Source organism: Ovis canadensis, chromosome 7 (assembly GCF_042477335.2).
Source record: "Ovis canadensis isolate MfBH-ARS-UI-01 breed Bighorn chromosome 7, ARS-UI_OviCan_v2, whole genome shotgun sequence".
NCBI classification, from domain to species: domain Eukaryota; kingdom Metazoa; phylum Chordata; class Mammalia; order Artiodactyla; family Bovidae; genus Ovis; species Ovis canadensis.
The window spans coordinates 99,392,063-99,409,257 of record NC_091251.1 but is presented as its reverse complement, the minus strand read 5'-3'; the positions used below and the strand labels follow the sequence as shown (position 1 = coordinate 99,409,257).

The 17,195-nt window shown below is 51.0% G+C and overlaps 1 protein-coding gene across 3 annotated transcripts in view; it reads right to left on the bottom strand.

The window, feature by feature from the left end:
- ADCK1 (aarF domain containing kinase 1) overlaps positions 1 to 17,195 on the bottom strand; it is a 137,424-nt gene that overhangs the window by 66,309 nt on the left and 53,920 nt on the right. For 2 of the 3 annotated variants that reach the window (XM_069597193.1, XM_069597194.1), the window contains one exon: positions 9,003 to 9,206. In XM_069597193.1, the coding sequence (XP_069453294.1) occupies positions 9,003 to 9,206 (204 nt within the window). Of the gene's footprint in view, positions 1 to 9,002; positions 9,207 to 13,710; positions 13,975 to 17,195 lie in introns of those variants that run through there. The other variant, XM_069597196.1, reaches the window with a different exon arrangement.

Below are 17,195 nucleotides of genomic sequence, written 5' to 3'. Positions count from 1 at the left end.
GCACCGGCGGGAGAGCAGGCGGTGCCTCGGTCCCCGGGACTAAGGGCGTCTGTCCGCTGACAGGGACACTGCCCGCCGACAGGGACACTGCCCGCCATCCATCTCCCGCTCGTTAAATTACCATTTTATGGCCCAACTCTCTCTCCCATAATTGATAAAAATCTCCTTTGGATGTTCGGCATTATTCGGGGGAAAAATGTTTTTCTATTTTTCATTATGTTTTTTAATATAAATGTGTTTTTATTGAGAGCTGCTGGGAAGGCTGGAGGAGCCCAAGGCGGCGGGGAGGGTCGTCTCCCCCTGGCACACCGGGTCCTGCCCGCACTCCAGCGCCTTCTGCTCCCCTCCCAGAACATTCCGGAGGTAGCCTGGGGGAGGCGGGGCGCTGTCTGGGGAGACAAGGAACCAGACGCCAAAACAAACTCCAAGGCTGTGCAGAAGACCAAGAGGAGCAGGTTTACAGACAGCTGAAGCCCTCGACGTGGTCCCCAGCTCCAGGCCAGCAGGGCAGCCCTGGGGGTGGTATAAAGGGCGAGCCCACCCTGGCCCGGCCCCGCGCCGAGGTGTATGAGAACCAGGCAGGAGCCCCCCAACCCCGAGGGCGGGGACCCCCAGGGGCTGACACAGAGGAGAGCTCTATCAAAAGTATAAGGGAAGTTGAGACACACAGGGAGGAGTTGGGTCGGCCTTGGAAAGAAGGCAGCGGGGAACACGGGACTATGGGGGCGGCTGTCACCGAGGAGGAAAGCTTTCACAGGCCCCAGGGCAGGCGCAATTCCCCTGCAGCCTGTCCCCTACGCTCTTCTCCAGCCCCAGTTCAACCAGGGGCATATTCATCACTCATCCCATACCCAACTCCTCCAGGACAAAGGAAGTTGAGTCCAGCTGCCATCCTTCAGGTGAGGCGGGCACAAGGGGTCCTAGTGAAAGAGTCAACTCCTAGGCAGGTTGATGAGAAGTCCGGGGTCCCTGAGGAGGCGAGAGGGGTCTGGGGCTCTCAAGGAGGAGGAAAGGACAAACTTTTTTTTTTTTCCCTATACATTCCTTAGTCTGAGTCACATAAAACAGTTTCTCCTCTTTAAGCCTGGAACTGATGATTACACAACTCAGTTTAAACTCTGTACTAGGGATTATACAACAACAATGTATCCTGCTTGAGGACAGTTTCTCCTTCCTGAAAACCTTCTGACTAATCCTGATCTCTTCAGTTCAGCTCAGTTCTCAGTTGTGTCTGACTCTCTGTGACCACATGGACTGCAGCACACCAGACCTCCCTGTCCATCACTAACTCCCGGAGTTTACTCAAACCCATGTCCATTGAGTCGGTGATGCCATCCAGCCATCTCATCCTCTGTCGTCCCCTTCTCCTCCTGCCCTCAATCTTTCCCAGCATCAGGATCTTTTCAAATGAATCAGCTCTGCACATCAGGTGGCCAAAGTATTGGAGTTTCAGCTTCAACATCAGTCCTTCCAATGAACACTCAGGACTGATCTCCTTTAGGATGGACTGGTTGGATCACCTTGCAGTCCAAGGGACTCTCAAGAGTCTTTTCCAACACCACAGTTCAAAAGCATCAATTCTTCGGCGCTCAGCCTGATATCTTAGAATGTATATTATGGGAGTGGGTCTGGTAGGATCTTCCGACTGTTCAGTTCTAACCCTGTCATCCTAAAATATAAGTAAGGGAGTGGGTCTGGTAAAATTCTTTTGATTTATTGTAATAACCAATTAAAAAAGGATACAGCTCCCTTGCTCACACTAGTGAGGGGGGCACGCCCCCCTTCCGATGTCTGTGTCAGAAGCTTTCTCTGTCCCTTTTTCATTTTAATAAAACTCAGCTACACAAAAGCTCTGGAGTGATCAAGCCTGGTCCCTGGTCCCGAAGCTAAATCTTCTTCTTCGGAGATCACAAATCCAACATCGTTCACCGTCAGCTATCACTAGACACAACACAGCCACCAGCTCCCTGACGCCCGGCACCCATGGCTCTATCTCATCTGTGGAGTCAGTCCAAGACCACACCGCAGGCGCTGCTGAGTAGCCTCAGGAAAGTGCCCAGTGAGCCGCTGGCAGCCTCCCAGGGTGGAGGGAGGCTCTCAAGAAGCCTGGGGGACAGGCTCCAAGGCAGCCTGCGGGAGGCTTCTACCGGTGAGGGCTGCGGCTGGCCAGTAGATGGAACACTGGGTACCAATGGGAGGGGAGAGGGAGGGAAAGGCCGATTCTTCTAGCAAAATAGCATCAGGGACAGAGAACCATAATCTTGTATCAGAAAACATGGTTAAAGACCCAACTCCACCGTTTCAAGTCCCTCAGGACCTTGGTTCCTCACACACTGAAAGCATCCAGCACAGCACAGGAACGGTGGCTAATGTTTGCTGGCCGCCTGCTCTGTGCCAGGCGTGGGCTCCATGCTCCACATTCACTGATTCATTTCATCCCTGCAGCAAGCCGAGGAGGCAAGGTACCATTATTAACTCCATTGTACTAAAGAGGAACCTGAGGGACAGAGAAGATAAGTTGCTCGTCCAAGGTCGTGAGGTTGCTCACTCGTATCCGACTCTTTGCGACCCCATGGACTGCAGCCTACCAGGCTCCCCTGTCCATGGGATTTTCTAGGCAAGAATGCTGGAGTGTGTTGCCATTGCCTTCTCCAGGAGATCTTCCCAACCCAGGGATTGAACCCAGGTCTCCCACATTGTAGGCAGACGCTTTATCGTCTGAGCCACCAGGGAAGCCCTGGTCACGAGGTCAATAAAGCCAACAGGCAGTTTCTGGCTCCTGCCCACCTCGAAGGCTCAATGTAAGAGTCTGATGGCCACGTGAAAGCAAGACCCAGCTGGGGTGCCTTGTCCTCGTTCTCACAAAGTTCTCCGCACGCCAGCAGAGGTCGTGTGTGCAGACGTGCAGAAATGATAAGGGTCTCCCCAGAGCTGGCCACTCCTCTGCAAGTCCCCTCCCCCGGCGCCGAGCCCGCCCGAGCCCCTGCCCCAGTCTCTGCGCTGTGCCCACCCGGGGCTCCGCTCACCAGGAGCCTCGCACACGGGCCAAGAGCGCTCTGCCCTCACCTCCCCGTCTGCTTTTGCCTCCGCTGCTCCTCCTGTCCGCAGGGCCTTCTCTCTGCCACCCCCACCAAGCTCGATAAACGAACAATGTTCTTGGGAGCAGGGCTTCCTTCTCTCCTTTCTGAACTTTTGCTGACACCGGAAACGCCACCCTCCACCTATATCTGTAGGTGCGTTTTCCCAACTGAACTGCAGTGGTTCTCGTCTGCATTCTCACAGCCACTCGGGTCAGATGGTCTCTCAGAAACACTTGAGCACTTGTCCCTGGGTGCCACGAGGGGGTTACAAAACCGGGTCAAGTCTAGAAACCCCACCCCACAGAAGCTCAGGGGAGAAAAGACTGATAAAATGTGTTTCGGAGGACAGAAGCCAAACTCCAAGCCTTCAGCACCAGCAGAAACATGGCCCCTCAGAAGGTGTTTCTGAGCTCCGGCCCCTGATCTCATTTACTTCCGTTTTTTCATTGAGTTCCAGAGTTGGAAAGAACATCATCTGATACAGCTATGTTCCAGGACAACAGAAGAAACTGGATCACTCACTGAAATGTATTATAAGGAGACTGGACTTGTCCATGTGTGTTCCGGGACTGGGGAGGGATGTGTGTGTGTCTGTGTGTGTGTGTGTGTCTGTGTGTGTGTGCAACCAAAGATAACTGTACCAGTGCAGCTGAGAATTCCCTTACCTCTTCCTGAGTCCCACAGTAACTCCTGTCCCCAAGCTCTCCACCCACATCAAACCTCCAGCCTCACCTCCCCAACCCGTGAAAGATGACCTCATCTCCCATGTTACTAAGGCAATTCAGCTCCACTCCATCCCTCTTTGTTGAGTCCCTCTCCAAGCCCTCCTATTTCAGGCTCACCTTATGAAAAGAACATCCAAAGACCTTTCGTAACGTAACCTCAGCCCCAGCTTTACACCTCGACCGCTCTGGTCACCAGCCTGAACTGCCTCTACCAGTCAACAAGACTATTCACCATGCACTCCCTCCCTGTGTTTCATGCTTTCCACTGCCTGCATCTTTGGCCCATTTCATTAACTGGTGACCGCCTCCTCCAACCTTCACCTCCCCCAACCCCACCCATCTTTGAGAACCTAGATGAGACACCACGGGCTTCAAAAAGCTTCCACCCACGCAAATGTAATCTCTCTCTCCCCCGCCATCTCTCCCCTCTCCCCACAGGACCAGGTATTACTACAATGGGTGTACCTCCTGATGACCCTAGACTACACAGGCCAGGAGGAAGGTTTTACCCACTTTGACTGTAGCTACAACTTCCAGCTCTGTACCTTTCCCCCTAAGTACCAGCTGCTTAGACAACAGACAGAATGAAAAAATAAAAAATTAAAATTAAAATTAAAAAAAAAATATATATATATATAGGATAGTGAAGGAAAAGGTGTTGAACCACAGAACTGAACGCTGTTAGAGCCTACAGGGGCCTTGGAGAACTCCTACTCCAAATGAAGAAGCTGTAGGATGCCACGGTGGTCAGCACGGAGAACCCGGCCAGGTCCTCCCGCATAGCGCCAAAAGCTCCTGAGACCCAGAGTGGTCAACAGTCTCGTAACTTAAGCTTGCGTCTGCCCCCTTCAGGGTGCAGAGCTGTCAGCCCAGGCTCGCTCCACAGCAGGGACCACGCCCAGGAGCAGAAAGAACCAGAGTCTCATCCAGCCGTCAGGGCTCCCCTCCGTAAGGAAGGACCGAAGGACTTCAACAGCCCTCCCTGATGCTCAAGCTCAGGCGCCATCTGCTGGTCAGGATCAGCACTGCGCCTGGGCCCGCCGCCCCATGGGCGGTCAGGAGACCAAGGCCGACACGAACTCCAAACCCACTCCAGATCCAAGTCACTTTGCAGACAGCAGCAATGACTCCACCTCCTAGAGCTCTGACTGCTGACTGCTCAACCTATCGTGCAAGACATAAGCCTAACATTCAAAATAAAAGGAAGAAAGTAAGCTTCTTTTTGGTAATGATAGAAACTCCTAAGGCACAGACACAAAAAAGTGATTCCTAAAGGGTTTCTGCCAAACAGAAGTTCTGCTACAGAGGAGACAAAGCACTGGCCAGATCCGAAGATCTGAGGCCTCGTCCCACCCCTCACATGCCATTCCCTTAGGTACGTGGTCCCCCCACTAGCAGCACCCCACCTCCAGAAAGAGGCCAGTCCCTACGCCGGGAATAGGATCACTTCACCTGCCCTCACCTCGACACTGACGGCACTGCCTGCTGTCCAGGGATGTGAACTGATCTAACACCAAACGTACATCACGGAGTCCAGAAGAGCTGCATCCTCACCTCACGCCCCACGCTGGGGACCTCCTCTCAGGGCCAGCCCTATCCCCCAGGGACAGGGATCAGTCTGAGAGCGCTAAGGGCTCTGCTCACGAGGCAGACACGGAGCCAGTCGGGGCAGGCTGGGGCACAGCAGCCTCCAGCTCCTCTCTGGCCACCCCCCTCCTCTCCTGGGTGTGAGATTTAGGGGCAGCCACGTGACTGATCTTTGGGGCTTCCCTGGTGGCTCAGTAGTAAAGAATCCACCTGCCAATGCAGGAGACACGGGTTCCATCCCTGGGTCGGGAAGACCCCCCTGGAAAAGGAAATGGCAACCCACTTAAGTAGTCTTGCCTGGAAAAACCACGGACAGAGGAGCCTGGAGGGGCCGCAAAGAGCAACCGAGCAACTGAACACGCGTGCAGCCTTTGAGCTCCAAGTGACTTCAGGGTCCACCCGAGGACTCGCACCTAGAAGACAGTGATGCACGGCAGACTCAGCTTCCTTTAACCGCTCCTGGAACCAGGGATGAAATGGAGGGTCCCGCGGCAGGCGTGGTACCAGCTCAAGCATCTTCCTGGGTGGGTGGAGGGGGAGGTGGCAGGGAGGGCTGCTCCCCAAGAAACATCACGGGAGGGGCTGAGGGAGGAGGGAAGGGCAGAGTGAGTGACTTTCCCCGCCCTGACTCCCCCACACCCACCTACCCTGCTTCCCACACGCTGAAAAAGTGTGTCACCGGGAACAAATGCCATCCTCCCAGGAGGGAGGGGGAGGAAGGGGTGAGGCAAGACTTTGACTGTGTGTCTGTGCCGGGGTAAGAACCTCAAAGCTTCTGAGCTTCCCAGCCAGGAGGGGCGCCCTCTCCAAACCATGGCCTTGACATTAGTCTCCCTCTCAGCTGGCTCAAGACCAGCTCTGGGGCAGGAGACACAGGCCACCATGCTCAGGATGGCTTGGCTGGGGGGTTGCTAAGACAAGGGGCCGTGAAGAAGCAGGCAGCATCTCCCAACCCCAGACACCCTGCAGCCGGCTGGGCGGGAGGGCACACCGTGACTGCTGATGCCCTGAGCTTCCCGTCTCGCTCCACCCTGGCCTGGAGGAAAGCCGCTGCCCTGCTCTCGCCTCCCCCTCCAGCTCCAAGGGTTAAGCTGCTGCCTTCTCTCCCTGCCTCCGCCCCCGCTGAGCTGCCACAGTGCCCAGCAATGGTGCACTTCACACTGCTATTACAGTGACTTATTTAGTGTTCATCTGGGGGTGCCTCAATGCTGTAGGAAGCAGGAGGCCAACCGTCTTGGCAAGAAGTACGGGCACGCGAGGGCTGAGCCACACCGCTGCCGTCCCCTCAGCCTGCGGCCCTGCCATCCTCACCCTGCTCTGCCCAGCCTGTGGCCTGCTCCTGACTCAGCCCTAAATCAGGTCTGCTCTTCACTCAATCTTCCACCCCCGCCCCATCCCCTTGGAGGAGATGTTCCTCCATAGGAAGTAAGGCCACAGAGGTGTCTATGCTCAGAACCATTATACCAAATAAATTCTCGCGCTGCTGAGAAAGTTCTAGGACCTACAGCAGATTTCCCAACCTGGGGATCTGGCCAAAGAGAACCCCCAGGGAATTTGACTTCGGAGGCCAGTGGGATTTGATTACAGAACTTACACAGGACTGGGGAGACAGGCTCTTGGAGGGCACAAACAAAAAAACTTGTGGGCACCAGGACCCAGGAGAAAGGAGCCCTCCTATGTGATCCAGTGCCCACCCCTCTCCCAGAGAGTCAGATAACGGGGCCAGGCCAGGCCATCAGTGAGGAGTGGGGCATCTCTGGAGGGATGCCAGGCATGTGATGCCAGCTCTACATTAAGGGACCGACAGTCAGGGCCAGCTGCACGCAGATCAGCAGGAACGGAACTGAGCTTTATGAACCTCTGCCCCAACTCTCTGCCTGGCTCGCAGTGGCCGAAGGAAACTGTCACCAATCAGTCATTGGTTGATTAAACAAACACCCGCGCCCCCGATACACCATGTACTATTCTGGAACTGCAGCCAGGAATAAAAGGACCACCGTGGTGTTCATCCCCAGACTTCACAACTTGTGGTGAAACCACCTAGACACAACTAACCAGCCCATGAGAAGCACATGCGGAGGGAGCAAAGGTGTGCAGAGGGTCAGAGAAGACTTCATGGGAGAGCTGGGATTTGGCCAGGACCCCCAGCATCTGGCACAGTGCCTGGCATTTGGTAGATAGACAGACAGATGAGCCAGTGGCCTAGGAACACAAGGAATGACTGACCGGGAGAGGGTGGGGTAAAGAGTGTCCAGGCAGATGGAGACCACGGCAAGCTGAAAGTGGACGGGGTGGACCTCGAAAGCCCAGCTAAAGATTTTACTTGGGGAAACTGGGAAGTATCAGAGGTAATAAAATAATTTCAGGAAAGGCGTCAGCTGATCTAGGCTTGACATTTAAGATTATTTTGCTCAGAAAAATCCTAGAAGATCCAAAGGATTCTCTCTCTAAGAGGAGAATTGCTGGGACTTACCTGGTGGACCAGGGGCTAACACTCCATACTTCTAATGCAGAGGGTATGGGTTTGATCCCTGGTTAGGGAACTAAGATCCCATATGCTCTGCTTCATAGACCAAAAAAAAAATTTTTTTTTAATTAAAAAAGGGAAAAAAGAAATACAAATAATGTCTTTAAAAAAGGAGAATTTCAAATGTAGTAATAGGCGAAGAGAGAAAAGCTTTACTGAACAGAGTTCTCGTAGGTACCATGAAATTCTAGCACATAGTCTGTAAGCCTGGGCCTGCTCTGTAGATCCTTGCAGATGGCTATTCCAACCACCCCCACCCCAGAATCACGATGAGTGGATCAGGCCAACAAGGATCCACACCACTGGGCCCAGTCTGGGTTCCACACATCCCGCAGGTCACTGGCGTGAGTCCAAAGGAGCATGACCAGGGCCACGTACAGAATGGCCCTCAGCCCCTTTGTCTGTGGCTCCAGGGTCAGAATGAAGATCAGGAACGTTTGAGGAAGCAGGCATCAGCCCTTAGGAGGAAGCGCTTATTACATTAGAAATGACTGATAATAGAACAGACCACATCAGGCAGCCCGTAAAAGAATAAGCTTCCTGTCACTGGAGGCAATCAAGCAGAGGCCCAGCGATGTCCCAGAAGTCACTGCATTGAATGATTAGGACAGCTCACTGATAGAGCAGGGCACCGGAACCATGTACTAACAGTCCCCTTGGACGCTTTACCTGATCACTCTAAGCCTCCATCCCTCATCCACCAAACAGGCTTATTGATAGTACATGTCTTGTAGGTTTGTCATAAGGACTAAATGAAATAACATGTGGGAAACAACAGAGCTTGGAGCACATAGTAAACTCTCAGCAACTGACAGCAACTATTGGATTGGGGTATATGAATTATACTAGGTTACAGGTCAAAAACAGTCTAAACATATCAACTATTTCATATGGTCCAAGTAATAGTTTTTACTGAGGGCCACTCACGTTCCTTCTAACCTCCCTGATTTCACACTGAAAGTTTCCATGCTCCCCACCTCTGTTGGATCCCCAGGGCCTGAGGCCAAGCTAAGAACTCTGCAGGGTCTTTCTGGAAACACATTGTACAAGAAGGGACCCACCCCTCCAAGTAGAGGCAGGTACCTCTTTGCCCAGGTCCTCGCGGATGACCTGGCGGACTTCCTTCATGCTGCTCTGCGGGGCCTGGCTGTGTAGCACCTTCAGCGTGCTGGTATACTCCTCCGGCAGCAGGTAGTCCAGAGCCCCCAGGTGCTGGCCCACCTTGATGAACGTGCCCCGGTTGGCACAGCAGAGCTCACAGAGGCGCCTGGCAGAGCGGAGGTGCACCTGCAGGGAGACAGAGGGGGCCAGAAAGGTGTGAGTGCTCATTGCCCACTGGGCGCTCTTCTCTTTTCCTGCTCGCTCTGCTTGGACACCCTGCTTCACCCCCCCGTGCACATGTACGTGCACGTGCACACACACCATCAATCACCTTCAGTCTCCTGGTACACACACACACACCCCATCATTCACCTTCAGTCTCCTGGTACACACACACCCCCCATCATTCACCTTCAGTCTCCTGGTACACACACACACAGACACTCCATCATTCACCTTCAGTCTCCTGGTACACACACACCCCCCATCATTCACCTTCAGTCTCCTGGTACACACACCCCCCCCATCATTCACCTTCAGTCTCCTGGTACACACACACACAGACACTCCATCATTCACCTTCAGTCTCCTGGTACACACACACCCCCCATCATTCACCTTCAGTCTCCTGGTACACACACACCCCCCATCATTCACCTTCAGTCTCCTGGTACACACACACACACATCCCATCATTCACCTTCAGTCTCCTGGTACACACACACACACATCCCATCATTCACCTTCAGTCTCCTGGTACACACACAGACACTCCATCATTCACCTTCAGTCTCCTGGTACACACACACCCCCCATCATTCACCTTCAGTCTCCTGGTACACACACACACCCCATCATTCACCTTCAGTCTCCTGGTACACACACACACAGACACTTCATCATTCACCTTCAGTCTCCTGGTACACACACACACCCCATCATTCACCTTCAGTCTCCTGGTACACACACACCCCCCATCATTCACCTTCAGTCTCCTGGTACACACACACCCCCCATCATTCACCTTCAGTCTCCTGGTACACACACACACAGACACTCCATCATTCACCTTCAGTCTCCTGGTACACACACCCCCCCCATCATTCACCTTCAGTCTCCTGGTACACACACACACCCCATCATTCACCTTCAGTCTCCTGGTACACACACACACAGACACTCCATCATTCACCTTCAGTCTCCTGGTACACACACCCCCCCCATCATTCACCTTCAGTCTCCTGGTACACACACCCCCCCCATCATTCACCTTCAGTCTCCTGGTACACACACACACACCATTCACCTTCAGTCTCCTGGTACACACACACACACCATCATTCACCTTCAGTCTCCTGGTACACACACACACAGACACTCCATCATTCACCTTCAGTCTCCTGGTACACACACCCCCCCCATCATTCACCTTCAGTCTCCTGGTACACACACACACCCCATCATTCACCTTCAGTCTCCTGGTACACACACACACCATTCACCTTCAGTCTCCTGGTACACACACCCCCCCCATCATTCACCTTCAGTCTCCTGGTACACACACACACCATTCACCTTCAGTCTCCTGGCACACACACACACACCCCCCATCATTCACCTTCAGTCTCCTGGTACATTTCAACCTCCAACTGCAGCCAGCCTCCAGACATGGCCCAACGTGGCCAGACACTTCTGTTCGCCTTTCCTTCAAAACTTACCTGGTCTGAGTCCCACTCCCACGGAAACAAGCATGTGTAAGGTTTTCAACCAGTTCTGATCCACTTATGATTCATTCAAGGATACGCTAAGTTCACACATTTGCCACCCACCCTCAGCCATACTAATGATACTGTCTGTTTGTTTAGAGGTCTACAGTTTTCAAAGATGCTGAAGTCACTTTTTTAATCCTTCCAGCAATTTAGGGAGGCAAGTACAGGTATCTTTAAGGATAAGAAACTCAGATGTTTTGATTATAAAGAAAAAGCTAATAAATGTCAAAGGAAGGTCTAGAAAGCACTTCAATCCTAGGGCTCTTTAACTCAGCAGACTTTAGCAGGGATCTCCTGTTAACTGGAAGAAAACTTCACAGCGGGGCATTAGGCACATTGAGTGGGCGGCAGGCCAGGCGGTACAAGACAGGCCAGCCTTAACTCACCGCCTGACGCCCACCTATCCCTCTGGAGTGGGATGTGGCCCCCACGCGCCCCCAGGCTGCACATCCGCAGTCACCACCCCAACTCTGCTGAGGATCTTGGAATTTTGAGGGTCCTGCCTTCCTGGAGCTATAGTTCCTGAGCAGGATGGAGCCACGGGCACAAACAGAAGACAAGGGAGGCCCACGGCTCTGTGGGAACCTGGTACCCTCTTCCTCCCATAAGTCAACCAGGAGAGTGAATATTTATGATGGACTTATGCGAGAGTTGGACTGTGAAGAACGCTGAGTGCCGAAGAATTGATGCTTTTGAACTGTGATGTTGGAGAAGACTCTTCAGAGTCCCTTGGACTGCAAGGAGATCCAACCAGTCCATTCTAAAGGAGATCAGCCCTGGGATTTCTTTGGAAGGAATGATGCTAAAGCTGAAACTCCAGTAGTTTGGCCACCTCATGCGAAGAGCTGACTCATTGGAAAAGACTCTGATGCTGGGAGGGATTGGGGGCAGGAAGAGAAGGGGACAACAGAGGATGAGATGGCTGGATGGCATCACCGACTCGATGGACGTGAGTTTCAGTGAACTCTGGGAGATGGTGATGGACAGGGAGGCCTGGCGTGCTGCGATTCATGGGGTTGCAGAGAGTCGGGCACAACTGAGCGACTGAACTGAACTGATGCTCTCAAGTGCTACGAAGGATGCTGACATAATTAAGAGAGTGTTGGAGGCAAGAAACCAGGTGAAGAGTTAAATAACGATAAGCAACAAAGACGGAAGAAACGTTCAAAGATTCTACATGATTAGTTGCCAAGTGAACCGCACAGAAAACTGTTCCCTTAAGAATTAAAAACAGAATACTGCAGCCCCAAATACCCTGGTCCCAGCAGCCAGGGAGCCCACCTACCCGCTCCGTCTATAGCAAAGGGATGCCCCGGACCCCAGGCACTCGGAGGCTGTCCTTAGGCCCTGCCAACCCACCCTTCCTTGCCACATGCTGTGATACTGCAGTGACCCTGTGCCATTTCTCCTGTGTCTGATGGGTCACTATTAGGCTTGGTCAACAGTGGGGCGTGGGGGCAGGAGTGGACACTGCAAGACTGCAGCAGCACAAGGAGGCGCCCTACCATCCCCACTGGGCGGCTTCCAGCTCATCAGCCAGTGGGACAGGGGCTTGAGGGGGACCCCTCCAGTGGTCCTCATGGACCAGCCCACCCTCACTACCTAGTGGGCCCCTTCTGTGGACCAACTCAGGCCCATACACTCCAGCAAGTGCTCTGACCGCCCAGCAGGCAGCTCCCACACACTAGTTCTAGGTCGTCCTCTACAAATCTCTCTGCCACAGGGCAGGCTGTGACATGGCCCATGCCTCCTTGTCTCCAGGGCAGCCTGGGATCCCGGCCTTGGAGGGCCCCAGTCAAGACTTCAGGTCTGTTCTTGTTCACCACCCTGATCCTAGAGGGAGCAGGTGCTTTATGCATTTACTACCTCTGTCCCCTTAGATTCTTCTACTACTGCTTTAGGAGTTAACTACCTTTTCCTAATTAATACGTTTCTACATTTAAATTACAAATATGGGGACGTCTCTGGTGGCCCAGTGGCTGAGACTCCAAGATTCCCATGCAAGGGGCCTGGGTTCAATCCCTCGTCAGGGAACCAGATCCCATATACCACAACTGAAAGATCTCACGTGCTGCAGTTAAGACCCAGCGCAGCCAAATACATAATTATTGGGACTTCCCTGGGTGGTCCAGTGATTGGGATTCTGCCTTCCAGTGCACAGGACACAGGTTCAGTCCCTGGTCAGGGGTCTAGATCCCACATGCTGTGTGGTGCAGCCAATAATTAAATAAAATTTTTAAATAAATAAATATTTTTTAATAAAATAAATTACAGGTGGGACTGGTCCCTGGCTGATACAACCCCTGCAATTGAATGTGAATAGATTAGGATTAAAAAGGAGAGCATTTCAGGTCAAGAGAACAACACAACACACGTGTGTGTGTGTGTGTGTGTGTGTGTGTGTAAGACCTGCTCCACCATTTTTTATAGACTAGACTCACATCTGCATTTCTCTCGGCTACTGGAAGAACTCAGAAAGCATTAGCCTCACACCAACAAGGCGTTCTACCAGGGAGCAGAGCCAGGGCTCTGTTGCCTCCCTCCTGTGTCCTGAGCCAGTCCCAGGTAGGGTGTCTCCTGGCACAAAGTAAAGGTCACCTTCAGACTGTCTGGGCAGTGCAGGGAGCCCTCTCTGGTCACACAAGCCCAGGAAGGCTCGTCTACCTCCGACTCTCTGGTTACCTGGCACACCAGCCATTGGGAACAGAGACCGCGTGTGTCCCTTGTAGACTCTGTGTACCCCAGGGCAAGCCATGATGAGCTGTAAGTGTAGACTGATGACAACCATGGGTCATACACACACAAAACCATCATCCATGCAACTGAATCAGCATCCACTGCAAATGGCACCCATATTTCAACCAGCATCTTAAATAAACACACACACACAGTAATACAGGGATGAGGGATATTCCACTCACCAAAAAAATGTAAATGCTCTTTGAAGGTCAAAAGACAGAAATGCTGAATAACAGAGCAGGCATTCTGATCTCCAGGATCCCTTTCCAGCTCAGCTCCTACAGTTCCATTGTCCCTTAGGATCAGAAGGCAGGGCTCATTCAGAATTTCAAGAAACTGCTGGCTTAGTGCAAAGTCCCTCTTTGAGCATTCATCTCCTGCTTGCTGGTGACTTGGGACAGAGGACTGCCCTTCTCCTGCTCACTGAGCATCTCTGCTTCTGGGATCTGTAATAATAAATCTTGTGACTCTATTTCCTCCAGGTGGATGTGTTTAAACCGCATCTTCAATCAAAACAGCCCAGTGAGTTTCACTTCCCCAGTGGTAGCTTGGATGCCAAGAGAGCTGTCTGTGGACCCCGTGTGGGTGGCTTGTGCCCCCCACTCAGCAGGTCATAATCTGCACATTCTTAATTGAATACACCAGCGCTGGCTTCTCAACACACATTACTGCCCTAATCACTGCGCACCCATTTGCTCACTGGCCCCGAGGCCTGCTCTTACCCAGCCCCTGGTTTCATGAGCTGGTTGGGTGTGTGTCGCTGCAGCGTGTCCTCATTGCAGAGTTCCCACATTCCCGGTTCCATTCCTGCCAAAACAGGGCAGGGAACAGCTGGCACCATCTCTCTGCCCCTCCTCCAACTTTGTTTTCACTCCCAGCTCAATAACTTGCCTTACGATGATCTCATTACCAATAACCTTGTTGTAATGAGCTTTAATCTGCCTCATATTAATTAAAAGCATTGTCACTAGCCAGCTTGGGTTGGGATTTGGGGGGAGGGGGGAGTGGACAGTGAATAGCTAATAAAATCAACTCAGTACTGATTAATTATTGATTGGGAGGGATGGAGCAAAGGCCCAAGGAGGGCAATCCTTTACTCATGCCTAAATCCCGAAGAGTAGGGAAGAAAAGTACCAAAGCCAGCCTGAATCAGTAGGGCTCCCCCATCAGAACTGGGCGATTGGGCAATATCTGCAACGGGGTTTCGGGATTTGAGTGTGAGACACAGATGAAAGAGACAGACACACATACAACCCCACACATCATAGGAAGAGACAGTACAAGAGAAGGTCACAGACAGGCCCCAAAGCACACAAGCCTCTTGACAGATTCTTCCAATCAAAGACTCAACACCCAAAGGAAATGCGCTGACAAGCAAACAGTGTTATCTCTGGGCAGTGAGGTTACAAGAGTACTTTTCTTTATAGGTCTCTCTGTATTTCTCAAATTTCCTAAAACTAATATTTATTATATCAATAATAGAGGAGAATTTTTTTTAAAAAAATTCTCTTCTTCAACATCTTCTAGAAATAGAAGTCCAGCCCCAAATTCTCTACCACACAGACTGGACCAGCTCGGTGAAGAATCCAGCACTGTTTCTGCAATTTTGCAGGGTGCTATGATCCACATTTGTGTTTTTCATCATGAAAATGGAATTGCAACTCCCCCTTCATCCCCAAGAAATCAAGCCAGGATGGTCTCCAAAGTCTCTTTTCTGGATGTCACCCTTTGTTTTAAGCTTTTAATGAACAAAGTAAAACTCATCATGTCTTGTGGGGGCGGGGGGGGGGGGGGGGGACTAGTTGCAGTTTTTAAAAGTTTTGAAGAAGCTTGACCACAGATTTAATCCTACCCCTTAGCAGCATCCTCTGTCCCTCCTCTGACTATCTGTCAGGTAGATCCTGGTTAAACTGCAACTCTAAACTTGAAGTTGCTGAAGCCACAATCTTGATGTCATCCTTAACATCTCTTTCCAAACAGGGGCCAAAATTACCTTCCTCGTCTGAAGTAATAAAAACTGGACATCAGGAAAGGAAGGGGAGTGATTCCTGAGAGATGCGAGGCACACACAGTGAACCTATGGTTGCCCGAATTCACAGCATTGAGGGTTTCCAGGCCACAGCGCAGGGAAAGGGGAGCCAGGCAGCACCCAGACGGCTCTGAGCTGAAGACACAGAGCTGAGAGTCCAGGAAGACCACAGCAGCTAGAGTTCACAGGGCAGAGTACTGGAGAGCAGAGAGCCATATGAAAAAGGAACTCTGAAGAGCTGCCTACGATCTGCCTCATGTATGTGGTTGAGTAACAGTCAGCATATACACACAAGAAAACTACATGAGCCAGAAAGATAATAACCACAAAAGACTAGGGTTAACAGTACCCTGTGTGTCCATATAGGTCTATTTCCACTAGCTGGACTAGAAAATCTCACAATTCTTGAGGCATTTGCTATAATACCCAGAAGGGAATATCCCAAACTAAACACCATTCCATTCCCAAGCAATAAATACTAAAAGACTTGAAAACAATCACACTGGCTCCAAGTAACTTAACTGTGTCCCAGAACAAAGCTTTAGAACATTTATAAAAATACAAATATATCTAGTACCCAAAAAGACAAAATTGCAATGTCTAGCACCTAATAAAATATTTACCAGGTATTTAAAGAAACAGAAAAATGCAACACATTATGAGAAAGAAAAAAATCAATCAATCAAAACCAACTCAAAACTGAAACCTGTATTAGTAAAAGAGGACGACTGTTATAACCGTATTTCATATGTTCAAAATGTCATGTCAATGTATGGCAAAACCAATACAGTATTGTAAAGTAAAATAAAGTAAAAATAAAAATTAAAAAAAAATTTTATTTAAAAAAAAAAACAAAAACAAAATGTTAAGCAGAGGCAGGGATAATATTAAAAAAAAGAATGAGATCCAAATGAAACTTCTAGAGACTGTAATTTTTTATATGAAAAATACTCTGGATGATGCTTCCCTGGTGGTTCAGTGGTTAAGTCTCTGCACTTCCACTGCAGGGGGATGCAGGTTCTATCCCACATGCCTTGCAACACTCCCCCTCAAAAAAATACGATGGGTAGGATAAATGGATGATGAGACATTGTAGAAGAAACGTTAGTGAACCTCAGTTCAGTTCAGTTGAGTCACTCAGTCGTGTCCGACTCTTTGCGACCCCATGAATTGCAACACGCCAGGCCTCCCTGTCCATCACCAACTCCCGGAGTTCACTCAGAGTTGCATCCATCGAGTCAGTGATGCAATCCAGCCATCTCATCCTCTGTCGTCCCCTTCTCCTCCTGCCCCCAATCCCTCCCAGCATCAGAGTCTTTTCCAATGAGTCAACTCTTCACATGAGGTGGCCAAAGTACTGGAGTTTCAGCTTAAGCATCATTCCTTCCAAAGAAATCCCAGGGTTGATCTCCTTCAGAATGGACTGGTTGGGTCTTCTTGCAGTCCAAGGGACTCTCAAGAGTCTTCTTCAACACCAAAGTTCAAACGCATCAATTCTTCGGCACTCAGCCTTCTTCACAGTCCAACTCTCACATCCATACATGACTACTGGAAAAACCATAGCCTTGACTAGACGGACCTTAGTCGGCAAAGTAATGTCTCTGCTTTTGAATATACTATCTAGGTTGATCATAACTT